This window comes from Empidonax traillii, unplaced genomic scaffold, assembly GCF_003031625.1.
Source record: "Empidonax traillii isolate 1590-97213 ecotype Southwest subspecies unplaced genomic scaffold, ASM303162v1 scaffold687:size894609, whole genome shotgun sequence".
Lineage (NCBI taxonomy): Eukaryota > Metazoa > Chordata > Aves > Passeriformes > Tyrannidae > Empidonax > Empidonax traillii.
Genome location: NW_020955880.1, coordinates 201064 through 227034, shown reverse-complemented (window position 1 = coordinate 227034; position 25971 = coordinate 201064). Strand labels below are relative to the sequence as shown.

At 38.4% G+C, this 25971-nt stretch overlaps 1 protein-coding gene across 9 annotated transcripts in view; it reads left to right on the top strand.

The window, feature by feature from the left end:
- The window catches only part of PPP2R2C (protein phosphatase 2 regulatory subunit Bgamma), a 198045-nt gene that overhangs the window by 107145 nt on the left and 64929 nt on the right, over positions 1-25971 (top strand). For 3 of the 9 annotated variants that reach the window (XM_027899741.1, XM_027899742.1, XM_027899740.1), the window contains one exon: positions 3436-3591. The exons of the other annotated variants lie outside the window; for them this stretch is intronic. In XM_027899741.1, coding sequence (XP_027755542.1) covers positions 3579-3591 — 13 coding nt within the window. In that variant the 5' untranslated portion in view covers positions 3436-3578. The remainder of the gene's footprint in view (positions 1-3435; positions 3592-25971) is intronic. 9 annotated transcript variants of the gene reach the window in all.

The window sequence follows — 25971 nt, the reverse complement described above, 5'->3', positions numbered from 1 at the left end:
TGCTCCCAGAAGTGTCATGAGAGCTTTTGTTTGCTGTCCCACAGCTTTATGTGCTATCCCTTCTTTTTCTGTATGCAGGTAATAATGTCCCACTGTGGACTAAAATGCTGGCAGTGAATAATGGTATCTCTGCTCTCACTATGACCAAAACCACCTCCCGGTTAGCAGGGATTTGACTAAGAGTAGCAACTAAGTGATGAAGTTGAATCTTGGAGAGGCTTTAAATGGTGCTGTAGAGACAGTGAGCTTTCACCCTCTGTTACAGCTCCATTTCAGTGGGTGAATTCCTCATTGCTACTGGACATCCAGGCAAACCTCACTGTGCTGCATATGTGCCACCAGGATGGTGAGCAGTCAGTTGTGATGTTCAGGACATACAGGTCCTGAATGCCCGCGGTACAAGACTTTGCAGGAGAGCAAGACGAAGATGTGCATCAGCTTATCAAACAGAATGCAAAATCTACCTGCCAAGATAGTACCAAGAGAAAAAAACAGACCCGAAACCAGCAGAGCAAAACCATATGTGTCATAGCAAACTGAAAGGAAGCGTAAAACTCTTCCTTGCTTATAATAAAGAGCAGGTCTTAATTTATTGCACTGGGATTCCTGCACCTAATAAGTAGTACATGGAGTGTTCCCCGTTGACTATTTAGCTAAACAGACTAAAGTCTTTTTAGGTCAGTTATTAATTTTTATTTATGTCAAATCTGTGCTTTAAATGTACACTCATGGGACAATCTCCCATGTTTTTCAGTGAAATGAAAACCCTATAAAAATCTGGATGGATCAAGAAATATTTTTAGAGTTTCTGGGTTTGGTTGGCCAAATGTAATACATGTGGTGTTTCACATTTGTTTGTTGCCACTGATGTGTAAGTACATAAAAAACATATATCCAGGAGATGGTTTTGAAGCATGCCCTTTTTTACAGGTGCGATTTTAGTAACACAGTTCACTGATGTTTTATCTTCTCGTCTTTTCAGTTGAGCATTTTATTATTAGATGAGCTTATCATTGTTTATTAGTGTTCTTTAACTTATTTTAAAAGAAAACTATACTATACTAAACAAACTATACTAAGTCGCAAGATATGTACAAATGACCAGCAGTCGTTATGGCATTATAGCATGGCAGATAGTTTTGCATGATAATAAACATGGGATTTTTATATTGATTTTTCAATTGTAAATAAATTTGTAAATACAGGAGGGAGAGCAAAGAATGAGAGTTTGTTCTTCTTGGACATAGCCTTTTTGTGGCATGCATTTAAAATGTATGCAGGCACTTGTGAAAAATAATGCTAATTTGTAACCATTGTGGATATTAAAATGCCATGGAAGACATCCCGAAGGTGATTATGAAATCAAAATGTTCTAAGCACGTTGCCAATATTTAAGTGACAATTATTGTCCCTGATCTGGAGTTTCACTCAATGATGGGGATATAGTGAGTTCATTAAGGGATGATGGTTTGAAATGTAAAAGGAAAACCCCAACAAGTGGCTCCTAGTGAGATGATGGAAATGCGGCTTGGCTCTTGAATAGTTGTTCCTTGAAAAGAAATGCTTCGATGAGGTCTTCCAGTGCTGACATAGATGATCTAGAGATAGCTAAATTTGTTCTTTGTTGAACAAAGAGTCATTGATCATATCATTTAAAAAGTGTTGAGCATCTAAAATTGTTAGGGCAGAAAGTGGACAAGACTATTCAAGCTCTTGAAAGATTGTTCTGCAGGGGCCCTTGCATTTTAATAATTTTTCAAGAACATTTATACAGGATATTAATTGTAGTAATTTTTGGTTCACATCTCAAGTGCATGTTTATTCCTATATTTCTTCACCTACAAATTGCCTTTAGCTAGTGATTGCTCATGTCTAGTTGCCACCCAACTTGCAAGGCAAGCTGTATGGAATGGGATTTCATTCAGTAGGGCTTTGCCTTTTTAAGGAAACTACAGTGTAAGGGATGGGAAGTGTACTTAAATTTGCTTATATAAAGAGTGCTCTCTGCACTCATGGGTTGTTCAAAGGCATGGCTTGCTACATGTCACTTTATTTACCATTCAGATGTTGTATCCACATACTGATAGTTCATTGCTGCTTATACTGAATTTTTGAAGTATTGATGTACACCAGTCTCCTGCTGGTGTAAGTGTTGTACCTTCACTGCTTTTGGAAATTATGTAATAGAGATATGATGGTCTACATACCCAAAGGACTTGCCCCATTTCCACCAAAAGAGTACTGTGGGCTTGATTCAAATTCACTGTTTATTAAAAGTACTGCTTTAAACAGTGCAAGCATAAGTGGAAAGAAACTCTCTCATGAGAGTGCATGATGCACACAAATACAGATCTGAGTAACTAACTGGAATGGATTGCTGCTGTCTGGACCAGATTCACACAATGACAAATGCCTTAATAAATTAAGAACTGCTTTGGTACAACACTTCATCTTCCCGAATTTCAAAGCTCTGCAAATTTAAATGTAAGCACGTGTAAGTAAGCATTGAAATCACTCTGGAATGTGTAATAGATTTCCTTCTTTTTCGTATTCAGTGCTTGCATGTATTTGCTTTCCTATGTAACTCCTAGAAAAGAACAGCTTTTGAAAAGCAAAAAGATGTAAATCAAAATGAAGAATATATTTCTGCATGGATCCATGAAGTTTTTCTCTTTGATGCTATACAGACCCGGAATGAGGCTGTTAGTTTGGGATGCTTTGGTTTGAATACCAATATTAATATAAAATTCGGTTCCTTAATTTCATCTCCTTGTGTTCTGATGACAGAAATACAGTTCATTTCTCTGAAATAAATGTTTGTGTGATTTTTTTTTTCTTATAATTTTTGCCTTTTTCATTAGGAAGATCATACCTTTTAAAGGGAAAGAGCACCTGTTCTCTAGATCCTGTAGACTGATTTTCTGGGCTCCATTTTAAATTTTATTAACTGAAGCAGTTAGTGCTTCTGGAAACTCTGCTTCAACAAGCATTCGATTGAACTGTTTTTACAGAAGGTAAATTGATTAATCTGAGTTGAATCCCTTTAACAGCGATACAATGGGTTTCACATTAAGGAATATTCAAGGTACTTAATTATTTCAGTGACTTAGATCAGGGCTAGTAATTCTGAAGTTAGTATCTGCTTCTTTAGGGTTAGCAGTATTATGAGGGAGGAAACTCTCCTGAGCCTCAGCTGATTACACTGATGTAAGTGAATACAGAAGCCAGAAATACCTGGGCTGCAGCTTGTGACTTACACTCTTGTAACAAGTCTGTGAATGTCCACTGAGGAAGTGTTTTTCTGTTACTGAAAGTGATTGGGAGAACAAGGTGCTTGCTTGCTTACAGGGTCAGCAGTTTTGTTCCTGCTTGAAAAGTTATCCTTAGATGAGGAAAGTTTTCACCATTTTTGTCTTGAATTTCTTTGTTTTTTAGGGAAAGCTATAAGGAAGCTTGTGCGCAAGGCGACTCTGGTGGCATCTAGAATCCTCAGATTTCCTTGACTGAATCCATCTGGGTTTAGCCCTATATATAGTAGACAAGCTGCACTGCTTGCACTGATAAATTATATCTTCCAAATGATAGACCAAGGTACAGTCATGCATACTAACCGTTTTTGATCTCATTTGACTCTTGATTCTGTTGCTTTTTGGGTAGTTGTGACAGTACGATTTGTCCCCATTCCTGTGGACTATCTTTTCATCAGTACTCTCAAAAAAATTAATTGAAGAGACTTCTGGCCTGACTCTGGCATTTGATGTTGACATGTCCTTATGAGTCTGCAGCTTGGTGGGGAACCTGTCCTCTCCTGAGATTCACAAACTTGCCTTCAGTGGCAGGTAGACAGTGGGACTGTTGGCAGCTCAACTTTATTTGGTTTTAATACTTGTGGAAAAGAAAAAAAAGTGAAAACCTAAACCAAAACTCCACTTCCTTTTTTTACACATACTTTCATTTTACTTTTTATGCTCAGCAGTCATAAAATGAAAATAGTGTTCTAAAAAAGCATAGATTTTGACTATAAAATAACAGCTCTATTATCAAAAGAAAAATAGATCAATAAAGTACTATTCTAAATGATAGTTAATAATGAGGGTTTTTTATGTCTGCTCTGATAGTTACCTGTGGGAATGAGCAAGCAATCTCAGTGTCAACTGGCTGCTTTCTGAGGTCAGAACTTCTCTTTGCGTTTTTGTTTTAGATGGGAAAATCTTCTGCCTCCTGTCTGTGTCTTTTCTGAACTATAGGGGACATAACTTTGAAAATACAGAATTTAACGAGTTTCGAGATGTTTTTGAAGTGGTGCTGTTGGTTCATGTTTTAAATGACTTTGGTATCCAGTAGGATATATTGCTCTGCTTGGATCATCCATAACATCTAAAAATTAAGACTGATTAGGCAGGATTTTTTAATTGTCTTATATGAGCATGACATTGGTTGAATATTAATCCAATTGCATAAAGACTATTACAGTTTTGATTTTTACATCATTTAGATATTGAGTTGAAAGTCTGCAAAGATGTCTTGGCTTTTGCCCAGAGCTGGATGTATCTTAGCTCCTTCGTGCTACATGATGGGCTGCAGCTGTTCGCTGCCTCCACCTTCAGATGCTGAGCTTTATCCTTACTTTGGTGGTGTGCCCAGAGACAAACTCTTCCAGTGGCTTCTCCCTGGTGCACTAAGGGCCTGGGGGAGCATCTGGCTTCTGCAGTGAATGGTTGCAGGCTCATATTGACTGGCACATTTGGCCCCCGGTGAATGTCTGGGTCTTGCTAAGGGAGATCCTGTAGCAGCCATGGTCTAAACCACCACAACAAAGAAATCTGTAGGTGACGTGCAGTTTGTGAGTTACATATGGCTTTGAAGTATCTACGTAGCATCTGTTTTCTGTTCTCTGGCGAAAGAGTATTAGACGTAGAGAATCGATGGCACTGGTGTTCAGCCTTGCAAAATTGGTCTTTAGATGATTTTCCTTTTGAATGGAGTTGTTTTAAAATATATGTTCTTACTGAGAGGTTAATGAAAGGTTCCCATAATTCTCCTGATTAATTTGTGCAATACAGCAAGTAATTTAAGGATATGTTGTCTTTTCAATTGACAGGTCATACCTTTGGCAAACAGATAATTGGTAATTTTCTATGTGTATCATTAGTGGAACAGAATGATGAATAGATCTTTTTTGTGATGCTGTGATGACATGCTTGCCATAGCGATCTGTGTCAAATGCTTCACTTTCTTGTCCTCTGCCAGGGTTTTGGGATAAGTCTTTACATCTATTGTATATCTATCTATTCAGCATCAGGGCAGGTCAAACCATTTGAATCACAGAATCATAGAATGGTTTGGGTTGGAAGGAGCCTTAAATATCATCTAGTTCCAACCCCTCTAGAAGGTGGGTGAGGTAAATTCATTCTTTTTGTTCTGTGAAATTCTGATGGTGTTTAATGGTGTTTTAGGTTATAAAATATCACGCTTCTGTCTTTATTTACAGTCTGACTGTCAACAAAATAATTTATGAACAGAAAAGGCCTTGAGAAAGGTTCCTTCTCAAGAGAAAATGTGGACACCGTATTGGAAATATCTGGGAGCTGGCAAAGAAAATTAAATCTAACCATATGCTTTGGAATAAGGCTCTGGAGTTTAATGCCTGATGTAGAAGTGCAGGATGTGGACAGGCTATCCTCCAACCCCTGATAAATGCTCAACTTAACCCCTCATCGCAGCAAGACTAGAGCATGACAGATTTCTGTTACCATAGATAGTACTACAACAGTAGTAAAATGCTGGAGATATATAAAATCCAGATAATATATGAAAGGGATTTCATAGTCACAGAATTTAGAAGTGTCAGACCCAGAGACATTTCTGATATTAAATGAAAAATGTGTTTCATGAAGTCAGATTGAAAAGTTGGAATCTGTAATCTGTTTTTGTATTCAGCTATATAATCACAAGATGATTTTATTGTAGCTTGGTAGTGACCCAATGATTCAATTAAATGTAGAGAAAAGTATTTTGAAAAATAGTAACGGGAAATGAGTTTCTTCTATCATTGTTTTTGAGAGCTTCACCCAAAAGCTCTTGCTTTATTTGGAAGGTCTTCATATGTAACTAAACCTTAAAATGAAACTCAAGATGCTCCAGGTGGAATCTAGCTGGAGTTACAATATGATGATATACAAACCATGCTATTAGCATCAGTTCTTCAGCACAAAGTGCTGAGGATGAATATCATGGAAAGCAAGTAGGAGAGGATGCAGATTTCAAATGCTCAGCAGAAGAAATCTTTAAGTTGGTTTGGGAGTGGACAGGTTGTACTGACGTAATAAGCACACACTGAGACAGACCTTAGAATGAAGAGTGAAGGAGGGAAAAGCTTTTTTGTTGTTATTCTGCCCTGCTCTATACAACACAGTGTTCCATATAACAGTGTTCCATGGTGTTTGCTTTTCTTACCTCCCTGCATGCCTGTCTGAAAACACAACAAACTTGGAAAGCAGCTGAGGCGTGAGTTCTTCAGCAGCAGCAAACTGATGGGAACTTTTATGTGTGCTCAGCACTGTAACATCACTGAACCCGTGCTCCCTGTGCTGCTATTTAATGCTGCTCTGGCTGCTCCTGACAAGGTGATGTACTGGCACATCAGCATCCTGTATTGGTAGATCATTGGGAGACAGGACGATCGGTATCCGTGCTCCCTTGCAGGGAGTGGTTATAAATTCACCTCAGAAGGAGATCACTTCTTGCTTTCTGTTCTTGCTCTTGTAAAAGGCATTTTCACTTCTCTGTGTTATGGAAGTGGTGCTGACTCGAGCAGTGTCATAGTATATATTCAAAGATTCCAAAAACTTGATGTGCTGTCACATGTCTTTGATTATGCAGTGCTATGTTATTTGCCATTAAAATGGACAAGTTTGATAACTAATGAATTTACATTTCTGGCAACTTGCAAACTTTGCACACTTTATCCCTTCGTAATAAAAATTAAAAGTGAAATACTTGGAATCTCCTTGGGAAAATAGATAATTCTGACCTTCTAAGAAAACACAGAAAAGCTTATATCTAGTGTAGTATTACTTATTTCATTTTAGTGTTTTCCTCTTTTCTGTTTGGGTTTTATTTCTTTACCTATATATGTGATGAAGCCATTAGTGAGTTTACATTGGGGCAGCAATTAATAAAAATTATTTAAATATTAGCATAAAAATATGCCACTTAGTTGATGGGAAAAGTCATGATTGAAGAGTTAATATTATGACAGTGTAGCACATTTGCTCTTCAAAGTTTCAAATACTGTGTGAGCAAAAATTACAGAGTGACAATGGCTTTCAATAGCTGGTGTTGTACTCTTATATTAATATATTTGTAAATCTAAACAGCTACAGTCGTTTCTGTCTTCAGAAGTTGTGTAGAGTCTTTGCATGTTCTTGTGTCACGTGTAGTCTGGACATGCTCTAGCTCGGAGAAAAATCTGAAAAAATGAGCATCTGATGGTAGTTTGCAGAGTAGTTATTTTTAAGCCCTTTTATAACCACACTTTGCACCATTTTGTTATCTGCTATTTTATAATTTAGATACCTTACTTTAATAATCTTAGTAGTTCATATATTGTTGCTCAGTTACTCTGCAATGGGGACATAATTCTTTTCTGAATAATATAGTGATTCAGACTAAAGCACATGGTCAGTAAACCTGGAATAAAGTAAATATAATGAAATTAAATGAACAAACAGCAAAAGTAAGAACAGGAAAAAAAACCACAAAAAACCAAAAACCACAGCAAAGCAGAAGCCTTCCTTCAGCCTGAAACTGAGCAAACCTCTGGTCGACTTCTCTCCATTTCCTAAACAAAATCAATGCACACACACAAAGTAGTGTATTCTTTTACACTCTATAAAAGGTCTGATTCTGGAAATGGATGTTAACCAGTCACTGAGCTGTGCTTCCTAATGCTATCAGAATATTGGGGAAAAATCCCAAACTGTAAAAGAATTGTTGAAGGAGATCTGCATTCTTTCTGTTTAGTTTAGTTAGAGATTCAGACTATGCTTATTTGGGTGTAAGCTCACAGTATCTAGTTACAGTTTATGTTTAACATGTGTTATAAATAATTTTCATGCTGCTTCTGCTGTGGTAAAAATAAAATTAGGATATTGTCATGCTACTCAGTAAAAACTAGGGGCCCTAGGGGCTATGAATTACAAATTGGCGGAGTTCATTCACATTGTTTCGTACAGAAATTAATTCCAATTTAAGCATAAAACCTGTTAACAAAAACTTGATTTTTAATTAAGAAGTAACAGAAGGCCCAGGTTAAATAGTGGGTCATTGTTTACTAAGTCTTTGAGCCATAGGATAGTCTAGGGCGTTGGTGGTGTTTGTTTGGACTTTTTTTATTCTTTTTTGTCCACAAGGGCCCTTATTCTTCTCTTAGAGTTAGCAGAGTCCCATGGCAATAGTAGCTCCCAGGGAGTACCAGCTGGGGCTCCTCACAGCCTCCTCTACCAGCATATTTGTGATACCGCCTTGGCACCAGTCTTGGCTGAAACCACACTGTTCTTAGGACACTCTCATTGAGTCAAGCTGTTTTAACACCTGGTGTCACCATGTGGAAGAAAAGCGAAAGAAAGCAGAAATTGTTGGTGTGGACAAATGAGAAGGCTGTCATCGCACTGAGCATTGTGTCAGCTTTGTATCTGCAGCAGAACGGAAGCTCAGTGTGCTTATTGATGTGTCTCAAGTACTACAAGTCCTTATCATTCTTACCTATTATTTAATTCTTAATCATTTGTAATAAAATATTCAGCAATTTACTCCATGGAATGACACGTAGGTGATCTGTTTTCCCTACAAGAAGAAACTAAGTGAACTCAAAACCTATCATATGCAGACATTACAGTCGCATTGCCCACCGAATTCTTTAGCAGATTTTTCCCATTTTTTTCCTACTGATATGACCAGTAATATATTAGATTTTAATCCAGCTTGTAGAAAACTATTTGATAAAAAATATCTAGGAAAGTGAGCAGCATTCTTAATAGCTTGGGAAACTGCTATGCTGTGAAACGCTTTTATCAAAACTTAATAGGTATGGACCTCTTCAGGAAATAGATATAAGGCAGGGAAAGAAAATACTGCTGTGGAGACTTAGTTTGATTAAAATGTTTTGGTAAAGAATCCTTAATTATTTTAAAGAAAGCCACAGTGGGGTCTTTTCTCCTGTGCTGATAAGAAACTGGGAAGTTTTCATATTGCATTCAAATGTGTGATGTGAAATGAATTAGTTATTAGCTATATCTCCTTCGGGCATATGCACTATAAATAGCTTTTCCAAGTCTATGGCTTTATTCTGCTCTGCGCTGTATTCTCAAATTGCAGACCAGAGTAAAAATGTTTCCAGTCAGTTGCACTCTGAAGCAATGCATATAATACAGATTTGGCTTTTGCAGATCAAGGTTTACTTATTTTTATGGTACACAAGCAAATAAATAGAGGACTCCTTCATTCACCGATATCTAATTTTTCAGAGTCCCAGGAAAAACAAAACACCTGGTGTTTCTGTCACCTCTCATTGTTGTCAACAACAGCGAGAAGGGGAAATCTAGGTTTAATTACTGAATAAGATCTATAATAGTACCAAGTAAGGGTGAAAAAAGCCCCTTTTTAGTCAGGGCTTTGAAAAGCCTTCAGTGTTAAAAATTTACCGTGTCTTTACGTTAACAAACCAAATGTGCTGCCCAGGACAGCTCCTTGCAGCTACCAGTATTTGAGGGTGTTAAAATTTCCATGAACCTAATTCTCCACCTGTTCTGTTCAAAATTCTTATAAATCCAGGATTACCCTATGTATTACTCTGTCACTCTTCCAGACAAGATAGGAACTTCAGGCACTCAAGGAAGTGATCACCCTAAGGAAACTACATCTTCATGCTCATGTTTATAAAATCTGTAGCTACTTTCTCAAGTCTGTAAATAACAGTTTGGACAAGAACGATTTTCACCATGTTTTGACGATTTCCTTGAGTTTTTAGGTCTTCCAGGATTATTCCTAGTTGTGTTAGTGTACAGGCTATGGCATTGAAGGATATTGTGGCAAACTCTGCCACACAACCAGGTCCCTGCTATGGCAGCCTGGATTCTCGTACTGCCCTTTGAGTTGGGACCATCTGGTAAAGAGTCTTGGAGTGTAAGGTGGTAGCAGCAGCCTTGCCTTCTCCATTGAGTAGCAGTGACCTTCACACAAACTTCACTTCATGTGAAGTATCGTGAGGGGAGTTTGTGAGCCATTGTGCGAGGGGGATAAGAGAGTGCAAGGACACCTCCCCAAAAGATCAGCTGATGCCACGTGGCTTCCAGAATTGCTAAGTCCTCAATAACACATCACTTTTTAGTCCTCTTCGGTGCATACCCCGTTAATGGGTCTGTGCTACTGTCTAAATCTCAGAGAATGCTATGCTACCACACAGCATATAGGTGTTTCTAAAAAAATGTGGTGCTGCTTCTGTTTTGAAACACAAGATCCCAGAGTACTTAAGTATGCAAGTCATAAGTGCCTTGGCTTAAAGTCACACAATTCTGACTTAATTCTAGTCGAAATGGACTCAAACTCCAACTGTATCTGTGGAGCATCCTGAGCTGGAGATTTATTCAGATTCTGAGTGGATTCCCTGAGCTTAGGCTGGTCTCTCTGTGGAGATGACTTGTGCGTGTCCATCTTGTTTGGTAATGCTGTAGAAGAGGAGGAGAAAACGGCAGGAGGCAGGTGGGCACCCTACCTGTGTTGAGGCACTTTGGACACTAAGAGACTTCAGTTTCAGCCTTAGCCCAGGGGAGTTTGAAGGCACTGTTTCCGATTTTGCTTTCTACCAGGTGAGAGGCAAAGCTCAGCTGGGACCTTCGGCATCCCTGTTGAAGGTGAGCATCCCTGTCGGCCGAGCCCCCAGCCAGGGTCATGATGGACAATCTGCCCATAGGACCTGTGGTACCAACACAGCAGCTCTAAGCATATCCTGTGCCAAATTCTCTCCCTACTGTTCAGCACCAGTTGCACTGTCATTTGTCATGCTCTGTGCCCCTGGCCTCACTGGAGTGTGGCACTTTGCGGCATTGCAGTATTTCTTCCTGTTTTGGTATCTTGAAGTTCAGTTTACTACCATGCAGCCAGACCCCAAGAACTGAGTTAGGGAGAGAATAACAAAGGTGAAGCCTGGCCATTCAGTATCTTAACAGCAGTGTAGTGAGGTAAACAGGCATGCTTAGCTGCTCCTCATGTTAGGTTATTGAGCAACATACTTACATTTTTAGTTATTCAATAGAGTGGTATGAGACAAAACACTATACTGCTGCAAATTTTCTACTGAGGTGAAAAATAGTACAGATTAAAAAGATATTAAATGTTTTCATATATTATGGCATATTTTAACTTGCTTGAGTGATCTCACATGCTGCCTTGGAGGGATATATCATAAATACAATTATTATTATCCTTTATGCCAAAATGACATTGACGTTGGTTGAGATTCTCATGTGAACTGAATAGCATAGTTCCAGTGAAGGAAAAGGATGGATCTGGTACCTTCTGTTTAAGTTGTCAAGGTTGACTGAATTCTCAGTTAATTTAAAATCCTGCTTTATGGCCTCTATTACACAGGTTTCTGCTTCCTCCGTGAAATCTCTCTTCTGGAGTGACAAATGTGTTTTTTTTTTTTTTTTCTGCTTTATTCTATGTGGTTTTGGTTTTGTTCTTTTTAAAGTAATGATCGTGTTGCTTCATAGGCTTGTAGGGAGGTCTTTGTACTTCTTTTTGCTTGTAATGTAGGTCTTTAGAGCTGGATGAAAAATTTTAAAATGCAAACAGAGTCCTCCTTTTCTGTGCCTGCAAACTTTCCCTTTTATCCCTCAGCCAACTTCTATCCAGTCCACTGGTTCTCCTCCTCTGTGTCATGCTTGCTAACTTTTGCAGATTAATTTTTTATGAGAGGTACTATTAAAATGACTTCAGAGATTCACATAAATTATCTCTGCAGCTTTCACTTGCTCTTTGTTGTTGTGTAGAATTTACTAATATTCCTCCAATGCAGCTTGTATTCTCTAAATCAATCCTGAGTGTTTTTCTAATTTGAGCATTAAGTAATTTCAACTTGATTTTTTAATGAAATAAAATATTAAGCATGTTATGCAAACTTTAATCCTGGGGGAAGGGAAGCAGAGAAAGTGTGTCAGTTTTGCTTTGCCGTTTACACAGCTACTAAGTCTTCATGAAAGAAGTTCAGCTGAACCCTGCCTGCCAGGAGTAGCCCCCGTAGCTCCTGTGCCGTTGAGGTGCCTTTCTGAGGTGTAATTCTTGTTCTTTGTTCCTTCAAAGTACAGGGGCAGCCTCCATTAGCAGAGAACTGTGGAATGGGTGTTTACTGTTTCCCTTTGTCTTCAGTTTTCTTCCACCAGGAGAGTAGACAGTTTCCCTTTGCATTTGTCCTTGAGTGCTAGAGTCTAAGCAAGAATTTATATTCATACAGGAGGACATTATGAAATGGTACTGGAGAACAAGAAGATGCAGACTAACAGGAGGTATACAGAGTGGCTGTAAGTAGCCTGCTCTGTCCTAAACTTGTAAAAGATTAACTGCTGTGCTCTGTGAGATGATGATTTTTACAGTTGAGACAACAATGATGATTGTCCTTTCAATTTTTAAGGGCCAGTGAAAATGATACAGTTTTATATATTTGTACTGTGCAAAGCCATGACTACAAATCTGAGACGTGAACTGGACATCTAATTTGTTCCACAGAACAGAATATTTTAATATCCATAAGTCTTGTAATAGGTAGGGCCTGCTAAATTATTTTCATGTTTATTTCTCTTTTAGTAAAATCTTAGTTTTTATTGTTGTGAATGAATTGATTCTGCTTTGTTGCAATTTTATTTAAAGGATTAGGTGTTACGTTTTTGGGAGAGCTGATTTAGGACCAAATTTGGTATGTGAGTTTTTATCATCTAAGAACATTACAATTTGCTTGCTGTTCACATTTGAGCTGCCAAACTGAACACAAACCAAACCTCTGTTACTTTTCTAATGTAGTTCAAAAGCATTGTAGTTGACTTAAGGGTTTTCCAACATTTATGATTGGTAGATAGTGCATGTATAGGTATGAAGGTTAATTAAATCAAGAGGTGAAGTTTGTAGAACAGAGAATGCTTCATTAAGCCCTGTGTGAAGTAACACGTACAATCTGTTCACAATACCCCAAGTGCCATTCACTGAGACAGTGTAATTACAGCTTACACACAGTTTCATTAGTTTGTGTTTCTTCTACTGTGGTTGACGTGTATGTTGTCTTCTCTGAAACCCTGGAATAGAGGAGGGACTGCTCGCTGGTGGGCATCTGAGCATGCTGACATTCAGCAAATCATTTTCCTATGGGTTTTGAAATGTCTTATCCCAGATGTAATTAAGCTTGTAATTCATCAACTGACACTGTTTTATTTCTCAGATTCCAGATCTAGCTAAATAGTTGTGAAATGGCTCTTGTATGCCTTTTCTTTTGTTGTTTTTTTTGCTTTAAACAGAGGGAAACAATACTTATCTTTCCCCACTGCTAGTAGTTAATTTTTTGTCTGGGCAGTTTTTTAGTTAAAGTTAATTTGCTCTTATTTCAGGATATTACGACACCGTAAAGATGCAGTCTTTAATACGCATCTTTCTTTAATGTGCACGGTGTTTATAAAATCTAGGGGGCTGTGCAGATATGAGGGGCTTCAGTGAAAATTTATCTGTATAGATTGCAAGAGTGTCTTTTAATATAACTTCTGCTACCGAGCACTGTGAATGCACTTAAATAGGCTGAAGTGTTATCACCAGTCCAGGCAAATTATGCATTTCTTTGATTCCCAGAGAAGGACAGTTAAAGCTCCAGTTATGATCTCTGCAAGTCAGAGGCTAGATGCATACATAACAATCCTGGAAATATGTGAACATACTTAATATTACCCTTGAGATAAGTCCCTTGGTCCTATTCAGGTGAGAGAAATAGAGGAAGCACTTGGAGGCACAGGTCTGTAGGCAGAAAAGCAATATTAATGAGGGTAATAAAGAGGCTACAAGGAAGAATAAATGATGAGCTTTATTGCAAATCTTATCTGTACATAATTTCTTTATATTAAAAAAACCCTGCATAAATGTTCTTGTGCAGATTTGCTAGGCTGATGTAAGAAGAGACAACAGCAGGGATGTAGCAGAGGTAGTAGTAAAACCAGCCTTCTGTTGTCCTCTTATTGTCCTACTGATATGTTTAAATATCTTTAAAATGTTTATGTTTAGAACTACTCTGCAGTACATGTAATATCTATACCATGTTGAATCCCAGCTCTGCCAAGCAATGGTGGATGCCAGAATGATAGTGATCTATGGCCTCTGCCTGAAGTCTGAAAACACTGGAAAGCTTAGAGCCTGTTCCAGAACTGTTTTACCCTTCATTACCTATTATAAATTTTTGGTATCTACTAAAGGAAATATTAAAATATTTCACAGAAGCTCTCTGCCTAAATTTTCTCATGCCAGGAATTAGCGTTCTGAGATGACATCCCAAGTTAGTATCCGTGTTCTTTAGGTTTTTGATAGATCATGTTTATCTCCTGATTTTAGTGAGTTCTGGTATTGTATCATACATTTCATGTAAGATCATTCCACAAGAAAAACGGACCATAAAACATGTATGAAATAATACATGGACTTAATTAGATCTTAGCAGTATATAAATTACTGCACAGACCTAGGCTGATGTAACTTCAGAAACCACTGTCTGCCAGACCTACCCTAAATCATCTGACAGTGTTTCAGCAGTAGCATATTCTGAGGCAGAACTTCCAGCCTTTGTGCAGATAATGAAGGCAGGGAATAGGGGAACTAAGATGTCATCCATTTGCTCCATGTAAGTCCAGAAATGGGTCTCAGTGCTGCTGCAAAGCACAAACTGTGTGGCAGGCAGACTCTGAGGAGGACAAACTAGCGTGCCAGCTAGAGAACAAAACAGCATTCCAGGTTTTAGGCACAGTGTTTTGTGAATTTATACACTTGGAGCCTGTCAGCAGCTTTAGGATGATGCATAGGAGCTTTTAAAATACGTGTATTTTTTAATATTTCACCTTTGAAGTGAAGGACTGCATTGATTTCAGGCTGTCTGTTATTTGGGTGAGTAGAACATACATCGTGACTAAGAGCAGTTAGTTGTGACTTCTCAAAATAAAAGGCCTTATGTTATTTATTCACTTCAGTACCACAAAAGTGTATGATGCCTTATAGGTGATTAAAATGAACATGCCACCAGAATCTTAGACAGTGCACAGCAAGAGGTGACAAAAAAAGGCAGATAAATACAGGAAGCTTGAGGGTTATGGTGGCAAAAGCTCATGGAAATGCTTTCATATACCAATAAAAGCTTTCACTTATGCCTCACATATGTTTCCTCACTGCATGTTGCCTGTGTGTCTTGCTGGTTATTTGATTTTTGGTTTTGTTAACGTATTCTACTTATAGACTTTGGTCTTGATACTGTTCCCTTGAAGTCCCTGGAAGGAACTCCTAGTGATTTAAACAGTGTGGGATCAATCTGAGTAAGCAAAGACTGTTGGGTTGTGGTAATGAAGAAGTTGGCACTTGAAGCTTTGTCTAAAAGGAAGTGTTTTGTTAGAATGAATAATGAAGCATTTTTGTTGTTCACATAGTAGGTGTAATATTATGTACAAAAATAATGCATGGTTCCTCCTAACCACCCAAATACGAAATGGAAACACGTGCTGTTCTTCCCCTGTTACTATCCCGCTCCTAAGTGTGTATCATTTGTCCAGAAATGTGTTTACTTTTCCACAATGGTGAGGTGATTGTTTTGAAATGGAATTTTTCTGGCTTTGTGTTTCGTGTTTTTGGTTTTGGTTTTTATTTTTCTTTTGTTTTGTTGGGGGGGGGGTGTTTGTTTTTGGTTTGGGGTTTTAAAATTTTTTTAATACATCTTTCTGTCCCACTTAGTAAAATTTTGTCATAATTAGTGATGTGGATAAGTGCATAACTGCACTTCTCACTTGAATCCTACTGATCTCTGTGTCTCAGTGATAGTTTGTAGTAGATTCCGAAATGCTTTTTGAAGAACACTGTTGCTATTAGCTTTAAGTATGGGATTTTTAATTTAATGAGGTTTTCCTTACCTTGCATCATAAAAAAATTTCCACTCGTTTCAAATAATATTATAAATATTATGCTTCCAGTATTATGCCTCTTGCTTGTGTCCCATCTATTCACTTTTATCCTTCTATTTCTGCCATATCCTTTCCAGTGATGTTATAAATATTTTAAACCCTATTTGTTTGTTCTTTTTGGCCCCACGTAGAGATCCTTCAAAAATACATCACTGCAGGTTTTCCTAAGAAGCACCAAACAATACAAAAATATTCAGTGTTTCAAATAGAAACAGATGCATAATAGAATGTAATGAAATTTATTCACCTGTTTATGTGAGTGCTGCGCATGTTTGGTGGGTATAAGTATTAAACAGCTTGCCCATGTGTTGCCAAATAAGGGATTAAATTCTAGTAAGTCTGCTTAAGTATCTCTATGGTCATGAATATGACATTTAGTCTATTTACACCTTTCCAACTGGGTTAAAATGTCAAAAAGATGTATTTTTGTAATATAAGTACCTCAATCCTTTTTGACATTATTTTCTGTAGCTCGTTTTATATGCCTATCTTTCTTTTGTATTATGATCATGATGGTATTAATTTGGATGTGCAAATTAGCTCTTCATGATGTTGTCATGTCAGCATCTGGATTCAAGATGTGCTGTTTCATAAGCATCGCATCCTATTGCATTTCATCAGAGTCCCCCTTTTCTAATCTAATTATTCATAAGGAACCTTGGGGATTGTGCTAATGGGCATCTGAAGCTATAAAGAGTAATGAAAGTGGTTGTGTTACTGCTATGCAATTAAGTGTGTACAGAATACCATTCATATAATTAAATTCAGAAATTTTTACCACTCTTTTTTTCCTTTATAGTACATCAATTACTTCTCTGAAGTTAAAAATAATACCAGTCGAGTTTAAGAACTTTTTATGAGAGTTGTAGCATTTATAGCCACAAAATTTGATTTTGGCTTTTATTATTAAAAGCTTCAGCACAAATAAGTAGCCAATTTTATGATTTTTTTTTTAATGGATTTTTCATGTTTTATGTGGAAAGGTAGAGGATGTTTGTGATTGGAGCAGAATTTGAAGTGCTGTGAAACCAAGGGGTGTGGGGGTGTGTGTGTGCTGTGTGTTTCCAATTTAATATTCTGTCCATCGGTTTGATTGGGTACAATACACATTATATTGCTGCTGCTGGTAATGTGTATCAGCAGTCATTGCAATTTGTAAGTTCAGCCTGACCTTTGGTCTGGGTTCAGTTTTCTGTCTTTGTTCATTTGGATTAAGTGTTTTGATGAATGAAGATAAAGTATTTAGATCAACTAGTCAATATGTTTTCTGCTGATAATTCCATATTAATAAGTGCTGATGGTTAGTATCTTTAAGGTCTGCTGACAATCTGATTGAAATCAATGGCAGTTTTGCCTCATTTAGTTCAATGGGAGCAAGAATGAGTCTTTAACCAGCAGAAAATTATAAACACCAGTCTCTGTTCATGTGTCATTCACTATGAACAAGAGTTTTTATGGTGCTGTCAGGCTGAAAAAAATCCTTTTCTCTTTTGATAACAAAGCTGCATTTAGCTGAAGTAATCCCTAGGTAGCCTGTTAGAGGTGTTCCAGCTTTGTTATTCCCAAACAATAGGGAATGTGGCCTCTCGCTGATTCTACTTAAGTAGTTGCTACTGCTCAAAATAGCTTGAGACTGCTGTGCAGCTGAAATTCTGCTGCAGACATCCTGCATTAACCTAGTTATATTGAATTTTCATGTGAAATTCAGATTTTTTTTTAATTCTGCAGAGTACATGATATTAAATATATTGCGCAGTCCCTTTTTCCAGAACACCAGTGACAGCCATGATGTTCCATGAAAATGAAGAGGCCAAGGCATTGTGAAAGCATCCTCCATCCTCTGTCTTTTATTATACACAGCTGATTGGGATCACATCCTTTTCTGGGCTGCCTTAACCATAAAAATCACGCTATTGTTTTAAAATTGCTCATCTGCCAAGTAACCTACTATAAAACTGAGTGGTAGCTTCATAAAACAACTCTTCCAGGATATCCTCATAGTTTCTTCTCAGGTGTCCACCAGGAGAAATGAGCTGTGACGTTTGAATGAGAGTTTTAATAGGTCCAGGTCCTGTCTGACCAAATGACACAATGGCCGAGGGGGACTGACAGCTTCTCTCTAATCGTTTTTGTAAAAGCTAGAGGAAAAAAGGAAGAGGGGTAAAGTGCACAGAAGGCCTGATCTCTGGGCTAGATTACCCGATTGCTTAGGACTTTAAAGGTCAAACCCAAGACCCTAGGTTAGTAACTCCTTAATTACTAGGAGACAACCTTTAGAGCACAGGAATAGCATGCTTTTGGCACTGCTCAGCAAGTGTCTACACTCTACATTAGTTCATACTTTAAAATATTCTTGAAGTACAACAGTATATTAGTAGGTCATTAATCTGCCCTTACAAAGGCAAGTAAGTTTTGCCTCCAAGAGAATAAAGTCATATTCATCTTACTTTGTTCCAAATACTCCTGGTGCTTGGTCCTTTCAGTGATCTGCAAAGTCAGGCTAATGCTGCCAGATTTTCTACTGTAATTAAGGCAATGACTGGCAAATCTTCTAGCCATTTTCTGCATTTAACCATTGCTGTTCCCATTTGTTCTTGAATGAAACTCAGCATTACTTTCACATACCTTTTAGAACTCTGAGATAACAGACATGTCTGAAAACCAGTAGATGAGAGAAGAAATTCTTCAATCCACTCAAACAATGTTTTTTATTTGTTTCTGGATTTGGCTTTTTTCTTTATTTTACAGTGGTAAATTTTGCATTTTTATAATTATATTTTTTTCTCTGATAATTTGTGGGTTTTTTTCACATTATTTTGGTTTCCTTTGATTACAGGCTAAGATCCTTAATTCGCAGCTCTAATGTATTAAATAGGGACCAGCTAAAATAGCGTTTTCACTTGCTATTGGTTGCTTCTTACTCTTCCTATTTTCCATATTTGTGGGTTTCTATGTAAATATAAGAATAATTGTTTAGAACAACTTAGAACAATAAAAGGTATGATTTTTTATTCCTACTTAGTGTGTAAATATCTTTAATCATCCAAGTAGTCCTGGTCGATGTACTATATTTCTGGATATTCACCTGAAATCCTAAATAAATCCTTGAATATGACATGTGGTTAGTCATTGCTTTGTTAGGCCTAACTAATAATAATATTTTGTTTTTGCACTTTATATACAAATTATTATCTTAATGATCCTTAAGTTTAATCTTGTGCAAACCAGATGTGCGGGGTAGGGGAGGTTGTTGCTGGTTTTTCATTGTCAAATGAAATGTGTCTCCTTTTAAAGCTAATTTCCACACACAAGTTCAAATCCCTTAGATAAAGAATATGCTCATTTACAAAGATTATAATTGATTTTTTGGCCCTGTTTTTAATACTTTGCACTGTAAATGACATCCCAGTGGAGAATAATCATCATACAGATGTTTGAAAGCTCCTTCCTGCCGAGTATGGTAATTGAAGTCTATAAAGTGTCATCAGGCTGCACATTGTTTCTAATTAGTACAAGACAGTTTCTCTTGGCTTTGTATAGTTTTACTGGCCTCTTTCCTTCATTATTTTACCAGCTGGTTAGTAAATCTTGTCACTCACAAAACTGGAAATGAAAAGTTGGAAATTCCTCTGTGTGGTTCACAGTGTCCTGCTTTCCTTTACTAAAAAACACGTATTTTTGTATGGTTTGATTCTGACTTTCTGAAGCTATTAGTATGCTTTTAGCTTCCATGGGCCAGGCACTACTCTGACATCTTTTGAAAGACTCTATCTCGCATCAGCAGGAGAAACATCAGGACAACAGTAAATTTCTTTTCTCATAAAAGGATCTGTATGATAATGATTCTCATTTGTCTGTTTTCTGAAAAAGGAATGTTCTGGTGGCTGTTTGACGGTTGAATGTTTATGGCATACAGTTTGCCAGGGTGTACTCAGAAAAATTAACTCTGGGGTGTAACTGGGTAGATAAAAGAGTTTCTTCTATTGAAAGGAGCTCAAAATTTGTGCAAAATTAGTGGGAAAAGAAAATTTGCTGCCTGTTTCAGATTCCTTGTGTGAGTGCACTTGGGTACAAGTCAAAATTCTGTTGTCCTTAATGAGGGTTGGATTGTGCCTTCAAAACTGTGGTAGGCACGTCCCTCTTGTAGGTTAATTTAGCCTAAAGTAGTGTCCCTGTATTTCCTCATGTGTTTCTGCAAGTTCTTTTTGCCTGAAATAATCTGGGAGTTTATAGGACTGTGGAAGATAGACAGAAGTATGGAATTTACAGGCCCTGGCTGCTTTCTTCAGGCTTCCATTCTAAGCATAGAGAGCTAGTTCTCTTGTGATAAGACTCTGGAGCAGGATCCATGATGATTTTTTAAAAAAAAATATTTATATTTCTTCCTTACATGCAATGAACACCTTGTCTGAATATTCAGGAAACACATAAAACATTCGTCACGATACATTCTTTAAATGATTTTCTGTTGATTCCAGTTGAAGGTCTCTCTAATAATATAAGGTCTACATTTTGTTTGAAGATCAAGGAGGTTTAAGAACACCCTCACGAACAGCTGACAGGAAGTAATTTGTTGTATATTTCTAAAGCATCAGACTAAGATTTGTGAGGTTGATCTGATCCTCTCTGAGTGACAGCATCCTGAGGAAATAATTTTCTTTCTCCCATCTTTGTTTCTATCCTGAAGCAGAATGATAATGCTATACATCTCTTCCTTCACATCTATGTTCTTTTTAGTGTTTGGGAAGAAACTAATACATGACAACTATGTTCTAAAGAAGACCACAGTTTAAATAATTAAAATAGAATAGACTATTTCAATTGGAAGGAACCTGCAACAACCAGCTAGTCCAACTGCCTGACCAGTTGAGGGATGACCAAAAGCTAAAGAATGTTGTTGAAGGCATTGTCCAAATGCCTCTTAAACACTGACAAGCTTCAGGATTTGACCACCTCTCTAGGAAGCCTGCTCTAGTGTTTGACCACCCTCTCAGTAAAAAAATGCTAAAGAAATCCTGTTGTCCAGTCGGAACCTGCCCTGATGCAGCTTTGATCCATTCCCACATGTACTGTCACTGGATACCAGGAAGAAGTGATCAGCACCTCCCTCTCTGCTTTCCCTCCTCAGGAAGCTGTAGAGAGCAATGAGCTCACCCCTCAGCCGCCTCCTCTTCTCCAAACTAGACAAACCCTGAGTTCTCAGCTGCAGCTTCCAGAACATCTCTTACACCATCTTTGTTGCCTTCCTCTGGACACATTCAGAGACCTGAACATCCTCCTTAATTCATGGGGCCCAGCACAGCACACAGCACTCCAGGTGAGGCTATACCAGCACTGAACACAGCAGGACAGTCACCTTTTTTGACTAGCTGGTGATGCTTTGTTGGATGCACTCCAGGATGGGGTTGGGCTGCTGGGCCACTGCTGGATCACACGGAGCTGCTGTTGACCAGCACCCCCAGATCCTTTCTGCAGGGCTGCTCTCCAGCTACTCTTCACCCCAGTTGTACTTGTACCTGGTGTTACTCGGTCCTAGGTGCAGAATCTGACATTTTGACTTTTTAATTCCATGCCATTCATCATAACCCAATGCTCCAGTCTATCTAGATCCTTCTGCAAGGCCACAGTTACAGAAATCCTCCTTACTGGTTGCAGTGGAAAGTATACTTGGTACCTACAATCTACTTACTGTGGTACTGCTTTGCAGTGGACCCTCCAGTTAGTGCAAAGCATGTGTCGAAGCAAACCTATTTCTCCAGTGAAGCAGTTGGTGATTGTGCAAGTGCATAGGAAGCTATGAAACTAAAAACAGCAGCTGTTTGATCTGAGGTGGTATTCCTAGCGAAGTACAGTGGCGCGTTGCTTTCTGAAGTAAAAAGAGTTTATTCGTTACTTTACTGATAAATATTGTATCACAAAGGGATAGAATTGTAAAATAAAAATATTGTTGTAGAGATCCAGCTTCTTCCGGGGTTAGTAAATAGTTCCAAAGACTGCAGCTGTCCCCTTCACTGCAGCGTGAGGCCTGATGGCAACTGCAAACTGGTGCAGGCATGGGGAACGCAATGCCTCTCTCCACTCAACCAGTCTTTGGCAAATTTTCAGCATCTGCTCTGTGGTTCTGACTTGGGTAATAGTTTTCCCCTGTCACGGTCCTTTGAACAATTAACCAGTGTGTTTCTCCACTGTTTTGCCTCGGAGAAACCTGTCAACACCTTTTCTCTTCATTCTGTATTTAATGGATATGTCAAGGTTGCTTAATGGAGGATGGTGAAAAGGTATGTTTTGTTGTTAGCTCTGAACATGGCAGTGTGTCCTGACAGCAGTGATGTCCTGGGCTGTTGTTATATTGGCTCTGGTGCCAGTTCAGTCAGCTCAAGCTCAGACATTCCTCTGCAGTGCTCTTCTGCAGTGCATAAATACACCCTTATGCAAACAAAAATTCAGAAGCATCTCAGCTACATATCCATAATTTATAATTATAGTGGGATTAAAATAGACTTGAGGCTTCAGTTGGCCTCATGTCTCAGAGCTGCTGTACTGCAGCAAAGGCTGCTCTGCTTTGAGAGCACAGCAATAATTACTGTGGACTGTGTTTTAACAACCAGCGCTGATTGCGAGGCACAGCTTCAAGGATGTTGGGGGAGGTTGGAAGCCTTGAGCTTCTATCAAGGGCTTAGATGTCTAAATGTTATCTATGTGGGCTGCAAATTAGCAGCTCTCAAGCTATATGGCTTCAGGATGCATGGCCTTGGGGAGAGTTCCTGCAGATTTGTGAGCCATCACCATATGCTTTGAAGCCCCCCTGATCTGGAGAAGAAAATTCCTCTAGTTCTGTCTTTGTAGAGGAGAAAGAAATCTGACCTACTGATGTTTATTTTTCCAGATTGTCTTGTTTTCAACTTTTAAGTTTTAGCAATAGGCTGGCAAAAGCTATATTTTGCATTTAACCTTTTGATAAAGAAGGATTGATGGTGCTTAGCGTTAAAACATGCTAGGTTTGAAGCCTTGAAATCCATGTTCCATAGTTGTAAACACAGTGGAAGTGGTCTGATTTCCCACTTGCAATATTGTATTATTAGACTGGAAAGAGGTTTTGGGGCTTTTTTACATGATGATTGGGCCTGCATGCTTCTGCATTCTGAAGCAGGAAAAAAAAATTGGAAACTGCCTGATCAGCAAGCGGTTCCTGTTTTAGGCATTGTCCCTAGCATTTGTAATATATGCTGATCTAGTACTGTTATGTAATTGATGTCCATTGGGAATATCCTAGAACAGGGATGTTTATTTCCCGAGGCTATTAACAGTTGTTTGATGTTTCTTTATCAGACACAAGCTGGGGAAAGGTGCATTGATTTTTAATGTCTTCTGCTCTTTAAGTAATTTTTTTTAATGAGTAATTATAGAAATACGATGCATTTAGACTTGAGGGCAAATTTAACATTGAGTTTTGCACACTCCAACTATCTAGAATTCAATGTTTCAGGGCCAGGAGTTTGTTTCCTGACATAATAGGACAATTTAGCAGTAGGACAATTTTAAGCACACAAGCAATCCCATCTTTCCTCACATTTTTTAGTTGGATACATACGTGTGTGTATATATATGTATAGGTAAAAACTGAAAACTTTGACCTTTCATGAACTGAATCTTAGGAAGTGAGCTTTTAGACCAATGTAAAGCTGTGTAAGCCACTATCTTTTTTATATCACTTTCACACTCATACGAAACTTTAAAGCAGTAGGATGATTTGAAGCTGATACAGTTATCCTGGTCGTTTCTAGACAAGCTTGGGAGCAGTCCCTAGTGTTCCATCGGTAACAGCAACCCATGTTAACACTAAAAAAATCTGGTTTTTCTCTTCATGAGATCATTATGTAAACTTGCTGAAGAAATCGTGATTGCAAATAAGAAGAGCTGATTGCATGATCTTTGAGCTTGTCTTTAGTTTATGCACTTAAACCAGCCATACTACCTTAATAATTCTGAGAGGTCACAAACATGGATTTCAAAGGATGCTTAGAATGGATCTAATATATTATGATGTGCATGATCTTCATCAAAGAGGTATTAGGCACTCCCAGAAGTCTCACAGTTTTATGATCTTGTAACAGACCCAGAGGCAAATTCAGAGTTGTCAGCTGAATTGCCTTTGGAACCTGCCAAGCAAACAGATGCTAATGTTAGATGAGTGGCTTCATGGCTTGGCATGGAGCTCCCGTGACAGGCAACAAGCCCTGTGTGTGACCTTATCTTGCTGGCCCACCACTGGGAATCACAGAGGAGATATCTAGTGATGTATATAAGTTAGAGCTGTATGTTGCTCACGGTATTTGGATACAGTTTATTTGCATTCTGTAGTCAAAGTGTCTGATGAGTAGATTTAAACACTGCTGTCTACCCTCATGTGTTACGACTGAGAGAAGTAGTCACGGTTTGTTTTCCCTGCACTGGTTCTACAGGCTCCAGAGCCCCTTGTATGCTGGGAACTCCCAGTCTCTGCCAGTCACAGTAGAAAACTCTAATGTAATCTGACGTAGCAGAGTGTGTTACTCTTCTGTGTGCCACACGGGTTCCTCTGAGTTGCGGTCACGAAGTCCATCTGCCTGGGTAAATGGGATGTTTGGGAGCACTGGGACCAGCTGGCACAGAGGGGCTCATGCTTGTGAGGGTGACATTCTGCAGCTTCCAGAACGTGGTGGTCAAGTGCGTGCTACCTGTTGGGAAGTGTCCCTGCCTAGTAACCTCTGAGCTGTGCTGAAGTGGTGTTTGGAGGAAAGCAATTTATCATAGCCAAAAGCCTGTCAAGGTCCTCTCTTCAGCAATTTAACAGTATGAATCATAGCACTGCAAAGCCCAGGAATGTCCTGGAGCTCTTCCTCATTTGCCAGCGCAGAAAGGACTGTTGTGTCTCTGCCTTCCTTGTCATCACTCTGTTTTTAAAGACTCTGGCTCTATTCCAGCTTCTAGCTCCATGGCTTTTAAGATTATATCCCCCTCGCTTCACCCAAAAGTGTGCTCACTGGGCTTTTTCCCCCTTGGTGCATGCTATTGAGATGCTTTGTTTGTTGGGGCTCCATCAGTATATTCATTTAACAACATACATACTCATTTGAGCTGAATACAGGAACATTTAAGTCTCTAGACAAGTGATTAGGAGCTTTATTGAATAGGAATGTTTTGCTGAACCACAGCCTGGATTATCTGTCCCTTAGTATGTGTATAATCAAAACTGCTTCTCTGATCTTGGATAAAAACTCTGGAGGATCTGTTTCATTTTTTCCTTTGTGTGAAATGGGAATGCTGACATTTCCTAACTGACTTCCTTGGATTGCTGTGGAGTTTGATGCCCAGAAAGTGCTTTGAACATGAGAACTGCTGTGACAGAATTACTGAGAGCTTTGCTTCTGGAATTTAATTGCTCAGTAAAGAAGAGGGGGAAAAAAGAGTTCAGAACCAGCTGGCAGTGAAATTCTATTGAAGTTTATATGTAATATATGGAAATAACATTCATATTGAATCTGGTTATTGAGGATTTTATTTTAAATTTTCAATGACTTTTCATTATTCTTTGATAGATTTTAAATTAATGATTTTCCTTTAAAATTCTATATGTGGGTGGGAGTTTTTTCCCTTGTTTTATAATAGGCTTTTAGCAAAACTTGATGTTTGCTTATTGTAGATCATTGCAATTATTATGCACAAGCATAATCACTTTTGACAA